We start from the raw sequence: 22,792 nt of genomic DNA on the forward strand, positions 1-22,792 counted from the left end.
TTATTCGAAATCACTTCAGAATTTAAACTAATATAAATCTACGAAAAAAACATTTGAACTTTACATTTCGTTCTATTAGTTAACAACAGATCCTTGTTCCAATTCACTAGCTTCCAGCATCGTATCCGTAATGGGAATCGAGAATTTTTAAGGCTACTCTTACATCTGTAACTGCGATGTAAATTGTGCGTAATGAGACAGTTACTCATTATCGAGACCGTGCAATGTTGATAATACACATAGTGGGCGGATGAGATCACGCATACTGCAAACAGGACGTCACACTATTCTTTCCTATTCGTTTAAAGTTTCTCGAATTACGAAATAGGATTCACGACGAATTAAAAATGCATTTTTTTTTGTCCCTCCGTAGCGCAAGTGGTGTAGCATAAAAGGGAAAAGGAAGTCGCGTGAAAAATGTAGGAAGTTGAAGCAAAAGGGGATCTTGTTCGATTATTTAACCTATTATATCGCTACGCGAACTCGTTATTATATCAAAAGTTCGAGCAACGGTTTCATAAATAGAAATTCAACGTGTACCGCATATTTATCGAAGCATTCTTGCAACGTTCACATACTTTCAAATTATATTCGTAACTGTTTGTTTTTTTTTTTTTTTTATTCTATAGACGTACATTAGAAGTTTTGCTACAGTCGACATCTTTCGCTAGAGCTCACACATTTTTCGATTTTAATTTATGCAATTCACTATCAAACTAAAGTAATAACTAACGATTACCTCTTTTAAATATTTACACTTGTATCATTAGTCGTTCATATATAATACAAACTTGCATTCTGCTGTTAACGGTTGCTAGTAATAACATCCTGATGCGTATAATCTACTCTCTGACTTCCTTATTCTCCTTTTAACCGTCCTTCGCGATTCAATCGTAGCCGAAGTAAACGACAAATTATCGTAGCGTGCAACGACCTCCAAATGAGAATCAAAAAACGCATCTTCGTAGCTATTCGAGGTCGTCGACGAGTCGCGTCCCCAAGATCCCTCGAAACTGGAGAGACTTTCAACGGAAATAACGTTAGCTGCGTGTACAGATAATAAGTGATGCGAACTTGTCACTATATGTATGCTTGTGCACCATTTTCAAAAAGAATTACTTACATCTCTAACCCTTCATCCTTGTGACAGTTTCAACGGTCTAAAAATAGACCACAATTGTCTTGTACGAGATAAATGGAGAAAGTCATGCGAAAATTCTAGTTCATAAATAACAGGGTAATACGTATGATGTCAAAACAGAAGAGGCGAGTGTGTAATCATTACTTATGACTCGTACAACATGATAGCCACGTTGTTTCTCTTTAAACGTCACGCGTTTAATAGAACTTTCACGTATCGATGCTCAATAACCTATACCAAGTATGTTTGCGATTGGAACTTTCCAGGCGACTCCGTTCCCTTTCCATGCGCCGTTGCAAAAATAACAAAAAGAAAAAAGAACATCAACGAGATCGCGTATTTCCGCTTCTGCTGGTCACTTCGCTTATAAAGTAAAAAAAAAAAAACAAACGTTAAACTAATCTTCGCGGAAAATGTTCGCAGTCGATACGCCCTCGTATAGCGTTTCGTCAGACGGCGGATAGATACCCCATGGTCACGGGACAGAGTGGGAGGAAATACTAAGCACCGGAGCTTAGTTTTGGACATTCCTGTCCTACGTGTTTTTTTTTTCTAAGCTCGATGATTTATCGTACAAAACAGCGTACGAAAATTTATGAGACAATCGTATCTTCCTGAAATATTATCGATTATCATCTGCTTTTAAATGCTAAAATTTCCAGAAAACAGACGTTATGGAATTAAAGCTGTATATAAATAAAAAGACGAGTTGCGGAGATCGTTCTTAAGATGCGGTCGTCAACGCCAACTGCTCTCTTTCGTTTTTTTCTACGGCCGCCACGTGATCGGGTTTTTCCCCTCGAGCGTAACGGTCCCACATTTTTCTGTAGAGCATTTCCATACCCAACGCGTACAGTTTACAACTGAACAAAGGACTCTCGGATCGTGCTTTCCATACCTTGGCTCTTGTTGCTTTCAAGCTAAAAAGAGGAAGATAAAACGCATTAGCAAATAACAGCCGACTATCAAATTAGAAAAACACACTAAGGCATCGAGAACAATTTACTTACTATTCCCTGTCGGTTCCTAAACGAACAGCAATGTCTTGGTACTCCTGTCGTGTTCGTGCCACCAACTCGGGACATCCTAAGGTATTCAACTGACTAGCAGCAACGCGAGACGCTAACGTTTCACCTGGCAGCGTGACCACTGGAGTTCCAGTCCACAAAACATCCATACTGGTGGTATGGCCGTTGCAAAGCGGCGTGTCTAGGCATACGTCGGCCAGTTGTCCTCGCCTGACGTGTTCCTCTTTGGCGGCAACGTTGCTGAACAAAATCCTACCAGGCGACAAACCTAACTGCTGAGCCGTCGCCTGTAAGTTTGGCTCGCCGACAGCTGGGAAGCGCAGAAGCCACAGCACGGAGTTTGGCACATGCTTTAAAATGTGCGCCCACATGTGAAGCGTGAGCGGATCGATCTTGTACAACTGATTGAAGTTGCAATAAACGACGGCATCTTCTGGTAAACCGTACTGTTGTCTCGTCGTGATCACAATGTTCTGAGGTACTTCTTCGCCAGTAGCTGTCTTGTTGTTCACTTGCGTGGTGGCCATACCGTTTTGCACCACCACGCCATTCACGGACATTTGACACTGTCCAGAAGCGATCATAGTCTCGATAGGAGTAGTGGTTGGCAATTCCGCGACCTTCAACGAGATCTCTACTGGCTTGTTTTTAGCATCGGGCACCACTACCTCGCGAATCTCTTTTACCAATGTATTCTCGATCATCGGAGAAAGATCGGTAGCGTTTATGACGGCTACATTGTCCGCCACTTTGCCCTTCATATTTAATTTGTCGGTTAAAATGAGGCGTTCCTTAAGATGCGGGAACATTTGTTTATGATCTCCTATGAAGTACGTGTGCGGCATGTACGCAAGCTTTTCGCTGTACTGACTAGCAAGTTCCAACGGCGACGTCACTTCGTCCGTAATTAAATAATCCATGAAGCTCGCCCCCGACGTTCCCGGGTATCCAAGCCACATTACTTGGATCGGTGCTGGTCGCAGAGCAAATATTTCGTTTCTAGCGCCTTTCGTGTAGCCGTTCATGTTAACTAGAATATGGATTCCGTCGGAGTTAATGCGATCGGCGGCCTTCTCGTTGCACGGAATTTGGGACAAATCGATAAAGTGCTCGGATTCTCTCGCGATTTTCGCTCGAAAGGTCGTTCCATCGTCGGAGCTAAGTGCATAGCAGTAGATCTCGACGCTTTGTCGATCGTGGAGTCCCGGAATCGACTGCATGAGATGACTGGTGGGATGGTTTCCGAAGTCCGACGAAACGTAACCGATTCTCAAGCGGGCGCCGATCTCACGCGGATACTTGTACGGTTGTTTGTGTAACACGTGAATCTTTTCGATGCAGAGATTCGCGTGTCTAGCTGCAATAGCTTTCCTGAACTCGTGGGACAACGGATACAGCATGGAATGATGCGGGTGTACGCTAGGTAATCTGTTCTTGTCTAGCTGTTCGGCAACGATCGAGACCAACTTCTTCATTCTTGCTTCGTAATCGGTCCAGTCGCAAACGATCTGAAGGCAGTGGGCCAAATTGCAATACGCGTCTGGAAAGTCGGGCTTCAATTTTAGCGCAGTTCTGTACGATTGGATCGCCTCGGGAATGTTCCCTGAATCTTTGTGTATCGAGGCTAAATTGGAATGAGCATCGGCGAAAGCGGGATTAATTTGAATAGCTCTCGTGTAACATTGTAGAGCCCCTTGTATATCTTGCATCTCCTTCAGGGTGTTGCCCATATTCGAGTAAGCATCCGCGAAAGTCGGCTGAATACGAATAGCCTCTTTGTAATGCATTAGTGCCTCGTTCAATTTTCCTTGCTGTTGCAACACGGAAGCAAGATTGCTATGAGCTGCCGCGAACTCGGGAAATACTTCAAGCGCTTTCAAATACAGTCGTGTTGCCTCTTCTATGTATCCTTGTTCCCTCTTTATGTTGGCCTGCAACGGATACGTGTACGTTCGTAACGAAAAAAGATCCCTAACGCATTGTCGACACTTGGAATTGAATAGCAACGGATATTTAATAAGTACCAGATTATTAAGGGAATCGGCGTGCGACGGGCAGAGGCGAAGAGCGGTATTGTAGCAATCCTCGGCCTCCACCACTTGTCCCTTCTCCTTGAGCGCATTTGCCAGGTTGCAGTAAGCATCTGGGAAATTCGGTTGCAGTTCAATGGCACGACGATACGTGTCGATCGCCAAGTCGATGAGCCTGCAATACCATTAATTAATACTCTGTTTCGCTATCGTTCCACGGATTCTCGCGAATTCTTGTAGTCACTCACCCTTGCTCGTAGTAGACACACGCTAAATTTCCGTGCACCACTGCATTGTTGGGACTGAGATTTAAAGCACGCAGATAGGCAGCTACAGCTCTATTGCAACAAACACGATTTACGCGACGTTAATTGATATTACAGTAATGGTGAAAAAGAACGTTTATATTAAAATAACCCCCCCCCCCCCCTATATCACGGTATTACAAGATCTACGAAAGTTCTATGTATATTTACACACGTTAAGAAAAAAGAAAATAATTATCATCGTAATTCGTTAAAAACGCTGACTAAAACAACGATGAAACGAGACAATTTTCGATCATTTTGAGAGGCTGTACTCGTGCACTTGCGGCGACACCGGAAACCGAACACGTGCGACACGTAGCTATATCTCGCAACGTGTCACGAGGACAACCACCACCGGCGAGTCACGATGAAAACCAGTGTCGGTATTAACCTTTTCACGCTATATTTAAACCAAGAGACGCATCCAGGGGTCGAGGTCCGCGCTAGGGCCCGCTGTAATTGCACGCGTAACGAGGGTGCGATCGTAGTCGAGGGCGAAATCACCGTGTACACGATAACGCACTGGCAGTCCATTCCTTCCCCATTTCGGTATCTCGATTGATAGGACAATCGGTGCTTTTAAATACGCGAAAAAATAGTAAATAGGCGACCGCTATTATTGGATCTCGGTCGCGAAATTTCCAGCCACGGGTTACGTTTTCGGCGATATTCAATCCCGGTTAAGGACGGTGCACCCTCCCGCGAGAAGCAAAGGGTTCTTTTCCCGTGGGGGCGGAGCGAGTCTTGGAATCGATAGTTGTCGAGAGTTTCTCCCGCTGTTGTGCGTAGCCACTAGGAGTCAGCTGTGGACCACGAGTACGCGTAAATAACGAATCTAGACTACGTTACATGCATGCCGCTTCAGCGTTTGCCAAGTCCTTTTCGATTCTTCTACGTCGCAAGGCACCGTATACTCGAGGCCTCGGGTCTTGGACGACAACGCGCGCGAATCTCAAAATTTTATTACAAAACGTGTCGTAAAATAACAAATACAATGATTGTAAAGAATTTTTTTCTCGAAAGTGCGTAGGAGTTTGAGGTTATGTGTAATTACTAAAAATTATTGAAATTGACCCTCGCAACAGAAAATAATTTTTCGTTTTTGTTTTTTAGTAATTTTGTTTGACGACATACAGAAAAATTGTCTAATACTTTTTTGTAGGTATCCATAAGCTCTACTTTAGAAAAAAGTTTCATTGAAATATATTCACTATTGTAGGAGTTATGGCTGTTTGAAAATTGGACCATTTTTCTTATTTTGCGGGTTGAAGGATCAACTTTTCGAATATTTTTGCGATTTGTACATATTCTCCATCAAAATACGCGTAGTTTGCTTTTTTAAACATTAAAATCGTCCAATCCGTTCAGAAGTTATGACGTTTTAAAGATACGCATGAAATTTCGGGGAACCATTTTGGGCCTCACATTAGATTTTCGGTAAGGAATTTTTTTCTCGAAACTGAGTAGGATTTCGGGGGTATGTCTATTCACCAAAAATGCTTGCAATTGACCCCTGCAACTAAAAATAATTTTTCCAGAACGATTTGAAATTTTTTAATTTCGCCAAAAAATTTCTTCACTGTCCCCTTGTTGGAATGTTGTTTGATACTTTTTGGTATTAACGTTTATACGTTATACGTAATATATTTCCTACGTATTACTGTCGCAGCGAAGAATTTAGTTCAATCCGAAAGTTTAACTGTGCGAAATCCATAGCTTTCGAAAACGTACGGGGAATTACAAAAATATACGTGCCTCGCGAAAGAAGGTTGTTCGCGGACGTCGCTCTGTAGCGAGACCAAGGACGATGAACTTGAAAGAACGTTGTATGAATATCGATTCGGTGTTTACATGACCACTCATGCGCTTTTGCTCGCGATTTCTTAACGCGCGTATTCAGAAGTTGTCCGCGTGAAATTTTTACGACCTCGTCGATTTCTTCCACCGCGCCCATGCACAAAGCACTTTTTATTCCGATTCGTTGAACGTTACCATTCTCAGAACGAAACTGCGACAGAATCTTTAATCTTTCACGCAAAACTCGTCGCATATTCGTTATTATATATCTGTCTGACATTTTACCACCATTAACGTCTCGACGGGACGTTAAAGGAATAACTATAAAGCCATTCTTTCTCTAGCACAGACTTTAAAACCGACGCCAATACTAATCAAAGACGACGATCGATCAAACTGTGCAACGACTATCTCGTAAGTTTCAATTGCTTTGGTAACGTAACGTGTCCTAATATTCTTGTAAACGGTACAACTGTTGCAAACTTTTTTGTACCGATGTAAATATTTCAGGGACTTCTAGCGAAACGTACAGTAGTGTCCAGCGTTAACTGTCGAGCGTAACTTGACGCCATTCGTTATCGATACATATTGTACAGTCCTCCGCTGACTTGGAGTCTCGAGGTACACGTATTCCCACGCACACATTGATCTCTAGTTCGCTATTCGTCGCGACAGTCACACACACATGTGGACTGCCTGAGAGCAAAGGAGCGAGATAGATAAATGGGCGGTCCGACAGTCAGCGAACCACTGCATATATGTAGGTATATGGTTTCGGGTGTCAGCTATTGTATCTCACTCGCACTTATTCTCTTTCCTTATCTCTGTTGAATTTTAACCCCTTAACGCTCATATCTTTCGGGTTAACCAAGAATGATCAGTTTTCTTTATTGTATTTGTTTCTAAAAATGCGGTTTTTGTTACTTACAATGTTGCATCCAACGTATAAATTGAAAGAAAACAAATATCGTTTTTCAAAACTGTTGGACTCAGGCATGAACGTTAAGGGATTAACGTGGGCACTACCGTATACAGGGTGTTCGGTCACCCCTCGAAAAAATTTTGATGGGAGATTTCAGAGGCCAAAATAAGATGAAAATCAAGAATACCAATTTGTTGATCGAGGCCTCGTGAAAGAGTTATTAGCGTTTAAAGTTCCGCCTGTAGAACAGCTGCGTGCGCATGGTTCTCACGCGGCATGAGAAACTCTGTTTTAAACGTCAATAACTTTTTAACGAAGCTTCGATCGACAAATTGGTATTCTTGTTTTTTATTTTATTTTGGTCTTTAGAATCTGAAGGGCTAGGTGAACTTTGTCTCACCTATCGAAGATTCTGGCCTCTTTAAGCACGTTGCCAAGGTTGATGTAGGCGTCCAAGAAGTTCGGGTCCAACGCCACCGCCTTCTCAAAGTGGTGAATCGCCAGCCATATTTCTCCCTGGGCGTTGAACACGCAGCCAAGATTGCTCCAGGCGACGGCGAAGTCTGGACGCGTTTCGATCGCCTTTAGATAGCAAGCCTAGAGACAAACGGAGGATTAGAGGTAATGTTCGCGTACTGTCAGAGACGCGCCGCGCTTGTTGCCCGACCTCTCCTCGCCGCGCCGCAGCTTTCACACATTCACCACCATCGAAAACCTTCGATACCAACACTTACTTCATCACCATCGTCCTCTCTGTCACCATTTTCCTCTGTCCTTTCCTCCCTTGCACCGCGACGCGTTCTCTCGTTTCTCAAATCGATCGACACATCACGTTACATCGCGTCAACCATCGATACACTTGAACGATACAATTCTCCCCATCGACGACTGGTTTCTACCGTGAGCTTTTATCGGATTATCGGGTTCCCGGCGATTCTAAGTAAGTTCGTACGTTACACTCGTTGAAAAACCAACTCGCGTCTCTGGCGAGATGATGAAAGCTCGCGATAGAAACACCAACCGAATTGCAAGTTCGTTGTGCAGCGCCTTGTTGCTTCACAAATTCTATTATCCAAGCAAACAAGAGTATCGAACGTAAGTTAATTCGAGCCGACGTATCGATCGACAGGCAGAGTTTGAATGTTTTGGGCTGAAAGCTTTACACGCCCCGAAGCTTCCGTCGGTCTCTGATGGTTCCGAGGAAAACGGAGAACGGAAACTGGGGCAGAGAGAACGAAGCACATTCTGCGAATCGTGTAAACGTGTAACGGGGATTTAGGGATGCGGTGCGAGGCCGGGAAGAGGGGTTACAGGGTGCGCGTTAAAAACGTCGTCGTGTGAACGCGAGCGATACGGATGCCTGGTATCTCGTGTCCGTCGATTCTCCGAAATGCGTCCGGTGGACTCGACAGGCACGCAGTACACCAGTCTCGCCGTCAGCGTGATCATGGTCGTTCGGTGTGTCGACGTCGTCGTTCGACCTCTTATTTTTCTGTTGACAGTGTTAAAGAAATTTTCCAATTCCCCATTTTCGCGGCGACGACGCTTCCAAGGATCACAGCGGGGACGTGCATCGCGCGTGCCGAGAGGCGGGCTGCATCATGTAAAACAGAGTAATCCGTACCTAAACAATAAGTAAACGGGCATTTACAGTCGGCCGGTCTCTATGCGGGACACGGTAAGAGAAGGGGGGTGGACGGGTGGTGGGTGTTTGGCCAGGGCAAAGGAGAACCGGAACAAGACGGAAACGAATTTGAAAACGAGCTTTAAACGCAACGCCGGGATACCGTTTCAGCGAAGTGAAACGGAAAAATGGTTCACAGTTCGTAACGGTTTAAGTTGTAAAATTGAGAGATTGCAATGCCACAGGTACGCGTCTTCTCGTAAGGCCAGTTAATTAGATCCAACGTTCGAGTCTCGTGGAACATGGGGAGACCAATATTGTTATCGGTAGACCGATGGGATTGTTCAGAGACCGGCCTTGGGAATTACTTTACCTGCAGTGTACCCTTCGGTAGGTTGACGGTAGGTACGGCTCGCAAGCTCTCATAATAAACTTAGACCGAGAGACAGTGTGTTACTGAATAACCAGATTCAGATTCACCCCTTTGACGAAGGAACCCATGGTAACCGAGACCAATCACATTGCTCCGACTTCCCCTCCTAGAGTTGATCATCCCATCCACAACAATAAGACAGCTGCGTTAATGTCTCTTCACTGATACTCTTCGCCTCAACTTTTGTCTTTTTTTTTTACTTTCATTTCTTTTTAAAATACGTATATAGAGGTAGTACACCTAGTCGTGCGTGCCGACACAGGCACGCTTCGCTGAGCTCGTCAGCCACCATTTTGGAATCGCGGAGGCTTGGCCTTAAAGCGCCTCGAAACATAGGTTTTGTTCATCGATTCTACGTTAACACCTTAACCGGTCTCTAGTTTTCTATTAATTTAAACGATAGACGTATTTGGAACTGGTGAATGTCCTTTATGGTGCAGATTTGTATTTTTCTGAAATCGTCTGGTGGCGAAACGTACTGAGCGAAAAACGATCGAGCGTACTAGAAAGCGCTCAAGAGTGGCAGGAAATTCAGCGGAAGGCCTTCCTCGTTGCTGCGTTGTGATTCACCAACAAGCTTGTTCCTACAGAGAGCATTGTTTTCGATCGACAGGTAAACTTTTCGAGCACTCGTATTGTCTGCATTCGGCTTGCTTGTCAGTCATCACCGCGCCGCGCTGCTGTGAAAGAAGCAGACCACTTGACTTGTTTTGTTCAATTATAGACAAGATCGACGAAACTCTTAGGAGTCGAAAAAATCCCGTGAGTTTCCAACCGAAGAAACACATTACCGTTTTCGTACAGACCTCGTGTACACGTGCATGATCGACAAAGCAGTTACGAATTTATTTTTCTTCTACATCAAACACCGCGATACGAAGATCCGTCAAGTGATCTCGCGCTATTATTCATCACCGTACACACAAATTTGATTACTCTCAAAAGTTGGAAAGAAAAGGTGTCACATTTGTCCACGTATACGTAACGAATCTGTATACCTAAAGTTAAATACACATTCAGAATGAGCTAAATCAAATGAGGATGAACTTAACTGCTACAGTCGCGCGCTGCGGATCCTATCGTAGCTAGTTACGTGTTTAAAAAAAAAAAGAGGAACTAAAACAGAAAACTCCGTGTATCGAGAGTTTCAAAGAGATGAAAAAAAAAATGGATGACCGTTCTTGCTGTAATAGGATCAGCAATTGCGGCAAAAAATTTGCAATAACACCAAGAAACGAAGAGAATATTCCGTTGCTGTTCGTGACGACGGTGTTATTACAAAACGCGCAGTGCCAAGAGGGATTTGAAACTCTTTTCAGCTAGTTCTAGACCAAAAACCCTCGTGGTGCCGCGTTTGATGTCGATTATCCTCGTTGATCCTTCGTCAAAAGGATGAACGAGGAAACATCAAGCTCGGCTGTTCAATTGGTTAGATGGAGGAGAACGCGTGCGGTGTACGGTCCGCTATCGAAATTTAAATCCCGTTTCGTGGCGAAAAACACGCACACGCTTGTGACTTCGATGGCGGGCCACCGCACGCCGCGCATACATTTTGCACAAAGAGAAAAGGCTTTCCGTTCGAACGATGCAGATAATCCGCAAATTCCTAGCCATTCCACAGAACTGCTAACTAGTGCCCGTGCACATTGTACGAGATGTATTCGTACCTCGCCAAAGAGCTAATCGACTAGGTTTCTCGGCAAGCGGCCAACATCCTAAACTTTGACTGTGGTACGAATGCATACGAATACGTGCATCACACGTCGATTTAATTTACAACAACGGTGACAACCGCCGGCGAAACCTACCTTGGCTTCGTCAAGTCTTGCTAATGCTTTCAAAAGATTACCGAGATCGCTTCTCACGCAGTAGAGATCCTGCAACACGTAAAAGCGTAACAATTGTACACGTGTACAGACATTTGAAAAATTATCAGAAAATCGGTACAACCGGTTTCTAACGCTGATCGTTTAAAAATTTAATTTAGCAATGACAATGTTCTCTCACAGGGTTGTATTGCAAAGCAGTCACGTATGCTTGAACCGCTTGTTCCATATCCCCTGCAGCCACCAATGCAGCTGCAAGATTGATGTAACCATCGATGAAATCCGGTTTCAACCTGACCGCGTGTCTGTAGTTTTCTAAAGCTTCTTGCAACTGGCCACGCTCCTTGAAAACATTCCCAAGATTGCTGTAAGCTTCTGCCAACAAAGGATTCTGTTTTATCGCTAAGCTACTGTAATGAGCAGACCTGAAACATATAAAAAGAAATTTATTAATATTATGGGTAACGTTGAAATCGATTGAAAAACCAAAATTTTAACCCTTACTTTTCTAGCCTCCTGCATTGAAAATGGATCGAAGATAACAACAAAAGAACTCCCGTGTTGTTTGTCTCCTGCCGCCAAAGCTGCATACAATGTCGCTCCGCATTTTCATAGTCACCAGCTTGATACTCCCTGTGAGCAAGTTCCAGCAGCCCTAGAAAAAGACGAATTCGAACATTTTAAACAGAATAAAAATTTATTAATACTTTACGAAACATTTCCTTATTAAATCATCAAACGTAGGTCGACCGGGAGAAGATTTACAAAGTACCTATCAGGTTCCAAGCGGAAGCACGTGTGCTTATTAAATAATTTCCGTATGGCTAACCTCATTTACGTCGACATAAATACTTTTACTGTTATCGCGTATTTTTTTTTTTTTTTTTAGAAAATCCGTACATAACATTTACATACTCCAGTAAACGTATAAAACGATAAAAAGCAGAATTGCGCAAAATGTTAAAGGATGATGCAAACGAAGCACAAGCACAAAGATGGCGACTTCCGTCGTGTATTCAAACAAACGATGTAAACGCCGAACTTCGAAGCCTCGCGTATAATCGTCATGAAAGTACTTTTAAGAACACGAAATATTCGTCTGCATAAAATAATATATGCTTATTACAACTTGCAGTAGAAAACAAAGAACCGATTTGCTTCAACGAAGGCACGTTGCGTTCTATACTTGATCGAATTTCCTAATACAGATTACGGCATTTGAACCCCGAACCTCCGTAAAAAACAATATCGATTTTCGTTTGTAACTCGCCGCGAAAACGAACGCTACAAGAAAAAGCGGTAGACAAACAATACGAACAGTAGGAGTCGACTGCGACGTTAATGGTCTGATTGTCGGCGATTGCGATAAGCTCTTTGCCCTGAGTATCCTGTGTAACAACCAGCAGATTTTGTCCGTTTGGCCATTCGACGGTTCCACTGTAAACGTCCTCGGTACCGTTGACCACGCTTCCGATTATTCCGTTTGAACTTTTCAGAACAGACTCCTTCTTCTTCTCCACCAGCCTCAGACTCATTTTGCCAACGAATTTCCCTCGGTTCGTTGCTCTGATCTTCCCGGCACACCGCACGTATACAACCACACACGCCGTTTCCAAGTGACTTTCTCGACGAACGAAAAATTGATGCCTCGATCTTTCTCTACGAAGACGCCTTCAGACCAATCTCAAGACGCTTTATTTATTTCCCCGCGTCCACTTTCGCCACGTTTCTTCGTATTACGGCCTCTAGTCACACCATTTCAACACAATAGTTATTAACTCTTTGACTCTGTACACACTGCACCCGCCGTACTCCTGTACGAGAAATCGTTCTGGCCAGGTTATCCCCGCCAGATCGAGCAGCGAGCTGATTGGTTCGTTCGACCACTATGGCGGACTCCTGCGTCGCTGGGGCGAAGACGAAGGGGGCTGAGGGGAGGCAAGGAAGACACCCGGCTCAAGAGCGTCAACACTGAACTTGGTGCCTCGCGACTTTTATTTGGGATTCCACGATATCGTTGCACAAAATTTGTCAATTTCTCGATTGGATACTCGAACACGCCTAATCAGCCTTTCAATTTTGATAACAACTTGTTTATTCGGCGATTTCAAATACAAAGTACTTCCGATTGTTTACGGGACTCGTCAATGTCGAGTTATTTTTAGCAAACAAAAACGCAAAAACAACTACCCACACTGGAACGCGTTAACGTATTAGCAATACTGTCGATAATATTCTATTTTTATACAACGCGATTGGACAATCGAAATTATATCAATTTCGGATTATTGGTCCTTCAAGAAAATCGTGCTTTTTTATCTCAAATAAGAAGCATCAATTACAAAGAATTTTCTAGAGTGTACACGCTTGATATTTTAGTGTAAATGGAGAAACATCGACGATACTCGGGGCACATGTAACGCTCTACGTGACTGGGCGCGCAAAGAAAGCTTACCAGTAGTTCTCATCCGGTATCAAAGAAAACAGATTACTTTTAAAAAGTAACGTACGATTCGTTGCTTTCATCAATAAATTCCGCATATCGATAGGACAGCAAATACCTTTGCTCAATTGTAATTTTAATCTCAAAAATTGCAAGACTCATTAGAAGGTTAAAGGAACGTAACATATGTTTGTTAGATTGGTAATGTTATAGCGGTGAAAAATCGCCACATTGAAATTTCGAACAACGAAGAAGCAGTGACAAACATGATACAAACTAAACATAAGCGAATATTTCTATTCGTGAGAATGCATACATCACAGAAAGAGAAATCGACAAACGTTGCGGAGAACCACTGACATATATATATATGTATATATATCGAAGGGACTGTTGCCCCCACTCTACCGCGCGGAAAGCAGATGGACTAGGTACCCAGTGGAATATTCCATCGTCACTTTGAGGAAGCGGGGATGGCGGACTAGGGAACGAGGGGAAAGAAGAGCTTAAGGGAGAATAGGCTCGAACAGGGGAGAAAACTATAAGCCAACAACGGTAAAACAATAGTGCTGCAATTCGTGCACACTGCCAAATAAAATCATCGGACGACTCTACAACCGTCCGAAGCTAATTCTACGTTGAACAATTTAAGCACATCGTTTCTTTAAAAGCCGTTTACACATCCATATACTTCTAACGCAATATAACGAACATATTTTATTGTGAACGAGTACAGCACATTATAGTAACTTAAATACCGGGATACTTGTCATGCAAATGATACCATACAGCTATAATACTGCAGTAACGTAGGACTAATACGATATAAATCAATGACATTGATACAATTGCTATTCGGTAGTAAAATATTACGAATTCGGTGTTAAAAGAATGGAATGAATGTTACGATTTAATCGAAATTCAAGTACGGGTTCACGACGAAAATGACAAAAATTACACAACTCGGTGGTTTTATTACAACTCGCTCATAGAAACTTGTACATGTATTTTTAACAATACGAATCACAGAGTGTCGAAGGAAATAATTGCAGACTCGTTGACCAGTTCGATCGAACTTGGCGAGAGATTGAACGTTGCAACGAAATGATACGTAGTTACGAGTGTTCTACTACGTACCAACTGTCGAAAGCTGTTGTATCTCGTTCATCTTGAGGATGACACTGGTGCCCGCGATTTGCTGATGATTTTGCTGCTGCTGTTGCTGCGGCTGCTGCTGCGCTTGCATGATCACGGCCACCATAAAAATTCGTTACGCGAACAAGGAACGGTCGTGAAGAGAATTTCGTTAATTGCCCGTGCGAACGATTTGGCCGTGTCGCAGCCGAGAATCTGTACGTAATTCTGCCCTTTCCTCCGAGGAACAGAAACAAAAACACAGGTACGCACGGGGCTTACGTCGGTATGCACTACCGCGATCTCTCAGCGTGCGCCATCATGGATTTTCGAGCACTCTGGTCAGACTGGCCAGAATCAGTATATAATATGCAAATTGCGTAAAGATAAAATTGCTGGCCGTCGGATGTCCCGTTATTCGAAATTCTGTGATAAAAGACCCCCCCGTCGCCGATGGCTCGGTCTCGCGCGAACGATAGTCTGTCAACGATACGAAAACCTCAACATAACGTGGACCATGAACACGTAACGCGGACCGACGCGAAAAACCAATCGATGGATGTATTCCAAGTTGGAGACTCGTGTAGCTCCACGCGCGGGAAATACGTCACGTCGATGTAGCCGATAATCGTACTGCACACGCTCGGCCATTGTAATTCCTGAACCCTGGAATTTCGTAACAAACATTTATATGGGAATCGATGTAGATTAACAATATAATCATAATGTACTTTGAATATTACGCTGGACAATGAATTTAAATACAATGTTACACATTATTTGATACTTTAACGAGAGTTATTACTGACTACGGTAAAAAAACTCGCTGAAAGAAATATCGAATGTACTTTTACATTCTGTAGGTTCACAAATTTTCGTTATTGTTAGAAAATACATGTATGGTTGAAATAATACGTTTAACAGAAGGGAATAAAGAATAAAAACACCGGGACATTTTTTGAGAAAGTTATTAGTATTGGACGAGCAAGTTGAATTTGGGACGCTGGTCATATTGAACGTAAATACGAAAGAATTAAATATGAAAATAAAGAAACGGTTTTCGAGTTGAAATATGGCCACTCCTGGAGATCGTATGCGAGCGCCAAGACGGTGGGATATCAAGAGTGACTTTCCCCACCACGCGTTTAAAGAGTTCGAATAAACGAAGGCTCGGTTCGTTTCTTTGTCTCATTCTTTCGCTGCTATTGCCGGCGTTGCATGGTCGTTTGCACAGTATTAACTTTATTTCATTTAGTTTGCAAATTTATAATGGCAGAGAACAAGGAGCGTACGTTCATTATGATTAAGCCGGACGGTGTCCAGCGTGGACTCGTCGGAAAAATAATCCAACGTTTTGAGGATAAAGGTTTCAAGCTTGTGGCGATGAAGATGGTGTGGGTAAGTTTCTCTATGCACTGGCACATGTACGTCTTTCATGATAAAAATGCGCATACTCTATCTTTCATAGCCACGTGGACGGTTTCATGTCAATTTTTCACAGCTTTTCGTAAAAATTATTGTCACGTTTTCTTAATCAAGAAACAAGCAGTCATTGTAATTTTCATTCTCGAATCATATGACATTACGATTCCACGCTTCGAGATAAAATGATCGAAATTCTTTTCTCGCTAACTTTTGCATCACCTTTGATGCAATTGCACTTAAGATGAGTAAACAAACGATAGCAGAACAATGCCAGCGAGTAATTAGCGAAGTTATTTTCATATATTACTCATTAAGACATATTTGTCTGCACTAACAGATGTATTGCAAATCGATATTACCGTATTGTCTAAAGATAAAATTAATCTCGTTTCGTAACAGCGATTTCAATGTAACGCTCTTTTGTAATATTTAAATTTGTTTCTTCAGCCAACAGAGGATTTGTTGAAGCAGCATTATTCAGATTTGGCAGCTAGACCGTTCTTCCCAGGCTTGGTTAAATACATGAGTTCAGGACCAGTTGTACCTATGGTAAATAATTATTTTATATTTAGTAACAAAATACATAATAAAAGGAAAAAGGAATTAAAATGAACACCTTTCAGGTATGGGAAGGTTTGAATTCGGTGAAAACTGGGCGTGTAATGTTGGGTGAAACAAATCCAAAGGATTCTGCACCAGGAACTATTCGTGGAGATTTCTGTCTGCAAGTTGGACGCAACATTATCCATGGGTCTGACTCTGTTGACTCTGCCAAGAAGGAGATCAAATTATGGTTTGGGGAGGACAAGAAGGAGGTTGTTGACTGGGCATCTTGGGCAGAGAAATGGATATACGAATAGATTATTTGTAACAAACTATCAAGAAATATTACAGGCCATTTGTCTTCGTGTATATATGCAAAATTATTCTTTCACATATTGCCATTCGAGTAATACATAGTACATGGTTTTGCTTGTAAAGTAATAAAACATGTTCTTGTATAAATTGTATTTAATATAACAGCATTGATGTTGATCTTATCATCTTTCATACAATAAAGACCAATTAACAAAAATAGCGAAGCATTAGAACTATCTTACACATTATTCTATGAATTTCTATTTAAAGTAATCAAAAACATTCGTAAATCTTATCATGTTAAACGCGATGTCGGACTTCCGAGATCGACGGTTTTATATTTAAAAAATAATTCTTTATATATAATACTAAGAAATATTTTTACACTTTTTTAGTGAACTTTATTGAAACATTTCATATAAAAATGTTTTCTATTTCTATACAGGCACACTTTTTGTACACGTTACTTTTGTGGAGAATGAAACAAAATTAACTCTGCATTTAATATGTTAAGTAGCATACCAAAAGTTTATTAAAATGTGTACTTGAGCTGTTCCCAACCCATTGTTGAAAACATGGAAATACACAAATAGTAACTTGTTTATCGCAAGAAATGGTTTACGATATAATTACGATGTACCTCTTACGCATTTGTTTGGCATGAAAAACTGCGTAAAATAGACACAAACAAACCTTCGACTCGTTCTTTGATTTGTCAATTATACGCGATATAATGCATAGAATATTGTGCGTATATTGTACAAAATGTAATATTTTAAAGCAGTTAATATTCTTAACGTAAACTTTATCATCAATGTTCCGGCGCGTATCGGCATAGAATTAATTCTCCGATTGTCCCAAGTATGATTTACAGGAAGGACAATAGTGTTTCTTCACCATACAGCTGTCTATACAGTAAGGGCAGGGTGCGCAACACCACAATCTAGAAATAAATATGAACAGTTAAATCTTCCTCGTTTTAAAGCCAAACATTTAATGGAAACACGAAGTGTATTCAAGTATATGCAAATATATTTTCATTATTATGTATGTAGTATGTTTCAAATACATACTAAAACTCTCAGTTTATGAAGAGTATGCGAGAATGAATGAATAGTGTGTCGTGTAAATATGTTTCGTATAATTACCCTAAAACGCATAAAAGTATTGCAAAAAGATGTGTTTTTGTGTTTGCTTCGGTTTCTATCGTCGTACTAATGTGGGCATGACAAACGGGACATGTTACATTTTGCGAGTCTGGACCCCACTGTTGGGCTCCCACGATGATAACATCTGTAATAGCATTGTTCACAATAATTATTTCAAATAGTATATAAAAAATAAGGTGTCAGTTACAGATTAATTACTGATAGATAACTGTTAACGATGATCAACGCAGGTGGCATACAATTTGCATTCTTCTACCTTATATTTTAAAATTAATATATTATCCTATTAAAGAACACGTATCAATAATTAGCAAATAATGAAAATTATTCGTAGCTGGGCTATCGTCTATAGCTAAAAAATGGAACTAAGAATGATTGTCAGCGTGAAAAATGGTCAGATAAGAAATCGATAGAACGCTCGATATTCAAATCGTAGCTTTTCAGGCTTCGTTAATTCGTTTTACTCGGCTTTGCACTTTGTAAACTTCCCGATTATCGATACAGGTGCTAACTATATTGAGGACAAAGTTAACTGGCAGTTCAAGGCAACTGAGGGCCTTTTCCCACTGTTCTTTTTTCTTCATCTTGCAGTTGTGCCTGAGAAACAGGAAACATACACCTGCAATGCTTTTTTCCATATCACAGAGTACATTAGTGCTTGTGGTTGAACTCTTTATTTCTATACTTTGTACATACTTGGCTCTCTGTTCCCAGAGGGTGGCATTGAAGGTGGTGGTCCCATATAAGCAGGTGGTGGTCCCATAAAACCAGGTGGTGGTGGTGGCTGACTTTTGTCCATTATGATATTACAATTCTTTGAAAGAAATGCAACGTTTAATGATAAATAACAACAATAACACGATTATTAGTATTTTCTTGTAAAGCCAAGGTATTCTTTTTGCTTTATACGTAAATATTGAATACAATATTAGTTAAAATGCTCCTCACTGTTTACAGTGGAATTTTTTACACATATCTCTGAAACTAAAGCAACTTATAAGATATTTCAACATATTTCAAAGAAATTAAGAAAAGTATGTCAATTGCTTAACCTTTTAAAGTTAATGGGACTGTCAAGAATGTTAAGTCGTAATTATACTGACTATTTCAAAATGATGGGACAGGCAGAAATAAACAAGCATTCATTTTTATCAGTTTATAATCCAAGGCTTCGTTTTCGAAATATTCGTAATCAAAGTTTTTAATTAAGCATTTTAAGTTTTAAAAACGCCGTGTGCTCTCGTAATAAAAAATTTAACTATTTACATCGCGAAAACGAAGCCTTAGATTGCAAAATGGCGGAAGTCTTTTCGATTTCTTTTGGTATGGAAGAATTTGTTTATTCCAGCTTGGCTCATTTTTTTTCTCGTAAATCAAATGTACAGCATTTCCAGAATAAGTTATCGAAGGTATCGGTCCATTCTTTTGAAAGCTATCTTGTATATTATATTGTTTCTTTCTAATGTATGCTGTACCATCGATCATACAGGGTGTTCGCCCACCCCTGGGAAAAACTTTAATTTTTAGAGACCAAAATAAGACGAAAATCAAGAATACCAATTTGTTGATGGAGGCTTCGTTAAAAAGTTATTAACAATTAAATTCAAAAATTTCAAATCGTTCTGGAAAAATTATTTTCGGTTGCGGGGGTCAATTACAATCATTTTTGGTCATTAGACATACCCTCGAAATCCTATCCACTTTCTAGAAAAAAATTCGAGGTGTGAAATTTTTCGACGGAAAAAAAAAATTTCAAATCGTTCTAAAAAAATTATTTTCGGTTGCGGGGGTCAATTACAATCATTTTTGGTCATTAGACATACCCTCGAAATCCTACCCACTTTCTAGAAAAAAATTCGAGAAGGTGTGAAATTTTTCGACGGAAAAAAAAAAATTTCAAATCGTTCTAAAAAAATTATTTTCGGTTGCGGGGGTCTATTACAATCATTTTTGGTGAATAGACATACCCCCGAAATCTTACCCACTTTCGAGAAAAAAATTCAGAACGGGCGGAACTTTAAACGTTAATATCTTTTTAATGAAGTCTCCATCAACAAATTTGTATTCTTGATTTTCGTCTTATTTTGGCCTCTAGAATCCCCTGTTAAAATCTTTCCCAGGGGTGGCCGAACACCCTGTATATCAGATTCTGACACATAATGAATCATTATAATTAATCTTGTTGCAAAACTTCTTTGGCCACTCTGGGAGACGGTAAAAAGAATTCGTATGTAGACGATTATGACGAATACAAATTTTATCAATAGATGAGTCACCGAGTGTTCTCATTTTCTTATTAAGATTACTCGATATCACAAATTCCTACGACTCTTACCTTAACAGCCAATAGTGGATTTTATTAAAACTCAAACACGAAAGCAAAAAAATGTTCGAAAGTTACTTAAAAATTGACCATATAAAAATTAATTGAAGAAAATAAGTCACCAGAGTAACGCGGAATATAGCGACAATGAATATTTCGGTGCGATAAATTTGCAACAGTAAACTATAGCGAGTGGTATGGTATTTCATTTGTTCGTGCCAATGTGAAGAATAATTGCTGAGATTATGAAATTATAGCGTTCGTATACGCGGCGGATATTATTTCTCTGCTTAAAGGCCTCAACAAGCAAAATGGACAATTTTCAAAATGTTGAAAAATCTTTCGATGCGTTTGAATATCGCTAAAAATTATGTACAACGTATTAAAGTATCAGCAAAATTCGGAATATTATTTCCGAACGAGTCTGATGTTGTGTAGAAGAAACACGGAATAATCAATTAATATTTACGTAAGCCGTGTGTATTTGTTCGCAGTGGGATTTCCTGACAAATACAGAAGATTTAACCAGCAGTGTAATGATATGTCACCAAGTAATAAACAGGTATTCTCAGTAATCACGATTTAAACAAAATTGTTTTGCCGTGTGAGTTTGTAAAAGTACATCGATTACAAATAGTTAATAATATCGACAGTATCTAGAGCCAGTAAAAAATGTAGACGACAAACTTATCGATTACTTGAACGATCATCTATGTAATTTTTATTAACCATTTATCTTTATCGTCGCACTACCAATATTGAGGGAACATCGGTTGATAAGATTGCAAACTTGGAAAAGCGAAGCCTTTATAAAATGTACACAATTGACAGTAATGTAACGAGATTGTGCAAAACTATGTGACACACGATAGTTTCAAACCACTAAACATCAGGTGGATAAGCGTTCGATATTATTACGATACAGTCCATTTGGAATGCATTATCGTGAAACGTATATCGGAAACATCACGTACAATCCTTCGAACGGAAAACTTCGCGATAAGAGATAATGAGAGTATTGAATTTTTTGCGATGAAACAATTCAAACGAATAGCGCGAGGTTGCACTGAATTTATCACCTTCTACATTATACTAATATAATTTTTATTTCGTAGATAATTTCATTCTCCTGCGATCCAATTTTCTCTGCACAGATTTACTTGTCTCGTTAGATCGTCACTTGAACTTTTCGATGTCTATGGACGAAAAAATCAATCCCGTCGATCGATTGAAAAGTATAAAAATATGCAAAATTATGATGCAATTTTACGTTAGGTTATAAATCGAACAAAATATGAAGCGTGCAACGTGTTAATTGCAAGTTATATAGACGAAACAACATTTTCAAGGATAACCTTCGGTGTCTTCTCGCACTGGCTGTGCCACCTTGGTCTTCGATATTTTTATGACAAGTTTTGTGTATGTTTTATGTTTACGACATGTGGAAGCCGATTGATTCTATAAAAGTATTTCTGTTTCGTTTTCTGCTACTTTCATAGGGATTGGTACATGCTATTTTGATAATGGAAATGGAATTAACTACACTTGTTAATTAGAGGTGTAACGCGACACTGAGTGATAAAATTTGACACGCCACAAATGCCTTTGCAGTTCGTGATGCAAGCCTCTTCTCGATCAAACATGTGCGTGGAATATTTTGCACGCACTCTAGTCACTGATAAACCGACTCTTTACAAACATAAACGAACGCATTTCCAAAACATAATGGTCGCTTAAAAAGACAACAGAATCCCTCGTCTCGATGGATACAAATTAAAATAGACCGCAGAATGCCCTCTTAGGAATGTAAACACTTTACGAACGTGACGTAATAAGATTGTTAGGACCAAATGCCAGAAGTTCATTTCGTATTTACAAGTTCAAGGAGTTATTAGTCGAATTTAAAATTATACAAAATGACAATTTATTGCCGTTTTCGTGGACACATACCTGTTACAATAACGATGGCTACGACACTTGTCGCCGACGTGACGATAGAACGTTGAATTCCAACTACCAACTTGGGTTCACGCCGCTATCACCCGCCTCAAATTTTCTATATACACATCCACATGTACATGCAACACACACACATATTGGCAGACGTAAAGTGGGAGTCACATTACCGAGTGGGAGACTTCTGAGAAGTGACGTAGAGGAACAGGTAAGCGTTGTTTTCTTCGTGTGAAAGGATATCTTATATGTTAAAATGTAATCTCGGGAATCCTAAAACAGAATTGTTAAAAAATATCCCATTAAACGACATAAGATTTTCGTACATATGGAATACAATATTGAAACGTACAGTGTCCCAGAATGCATTGTATAAGA

General features: G+C 40.5%; 3 protein-coding genes and 1 long non-coding RNA gene across 5 annotated transcripts; 2 read left to right on the forward strand and 2 right to left on the reverse strand.

Annotated features, from left to right (window-relative positions):
- Nucleotides 1-1,023: 1,023 nt before the first annotated feature.
- On the reverse strand, nucleotides 1,024-15,256 carry Sxc (O-linked N-acetylglucosamine (GlcNAc) transferase sxc). Of its 2 annotated transcripts, none has more exons than XM_076767038.1 (9): nucleotides 14,690-15,256; nucleotides 11,614-11,764; nucleotides 11,291-11,534; nucleotides 11,092-11,160; nucleotides 7,627-7,823; nucleotides 4,448-4,537; nucleotides 4,194-4,374; nucleotides 2,152-4,100; nucleotides 1,024-2,061 (listed from the first exon to the last, which is right to left on the reverse strand). In XM_076767038.1, exons 1-9 carry the CDS (start codon nucleotides 14,811-14,813, stop codon nucleotides 1,866-1,868), a joined length of 3,201 nt encoding a protein of 1,066 aa, XP_076623153.1. In that variant the 5' UTR covers nucleotides 14,814-15,256; the 3' UTR covers nucleotides 1,024-1,865. The 2 variants fall into 2 exon arrangements, with proteins under 2 accessions (XP_076623153.1, XP_076623152.1); XM_076767037.1 differs by lacking the exon at nucleotides 14,690-15,256 and adding an exon at nucleotides 12,428-13,242.
- Nucleotides 15,257-15,837: 581 nt separating this feature from the next.
- Nucleotides 15,838-17,133, forward strand: Awd (nucleoside diphosphate kinase). The gene is made up of 3 exons (XM_076767056.1): nucleotides 15,838-16,084; nucleotides 16,559-16,660; nucleotides 16,735-17,133. Exons 1-3 carry the CDS (start codon nucleotides 15,905-15,907, stop codon nucleotides 16,969-16,971), a joined length of 519 nt encoding a protein of 172 aa, XP_076623171.1. The 5' UTR covers nucleotides 15,838-15,904; the 3' UTR covers nucleotides 16,972-17,133.
- Nucleotides 17,105-22,521, reverse strand: LOC143342803 (lipopolysaccharide-induced tumor necrosis factor-alpha factor homolog). Its single transcript, XM_076767058.1, has 4 exons — nucleotides 22,412-22,521; nucleotides 18,835-18,952; nucleotides 18,118-18,262; nucleotides 17,105-17,912 (listed from the first exon to the last, which is right to left on the reverse strand). Exons 2-4 carry the CDS (start codon nucleotides 18,935-18,937, stop codon nucleotides 17,810-17,812), a joined length of 351 nt encoding a protein of 116 aa, XP_076623173.1. The 5' UTR covers nucleotides 18,938-18,952; nucleotides 22,412-22,521; the 3' UTR covers nucleotides 17,105-17,809.
- LOC143342805 (uncharacterized) lies at nucleotides 20,883-22,119 on the forward strand. Its single transcript, XR_013079863.1, has 2 exons — nucleotides 20,883-21,354; nucleotides 21,737-22,119. It is a non-coding gene; the product is annotated as an uncharacterized LOC143342805 (long non-coding RNA).
- Nucleotides 22,522-22,792: the final 271 nt, after the last annotated feature.

This window comes from Colletes latitarsis, chromosome 6, assembly GCF_051014445.1.
Source record: "Colletes latitarsis isolate SP2378_abdomen chromosome 6, iyColLati1, whole genome shotgun sequence".
In the NCBI taxonomy this organism is placed as follows: Eukaryota; Metazoa; Arthropoda; class Insecta; order Hymenoptera; family Colletidae; genus Colletes; species Colletes latitarsis.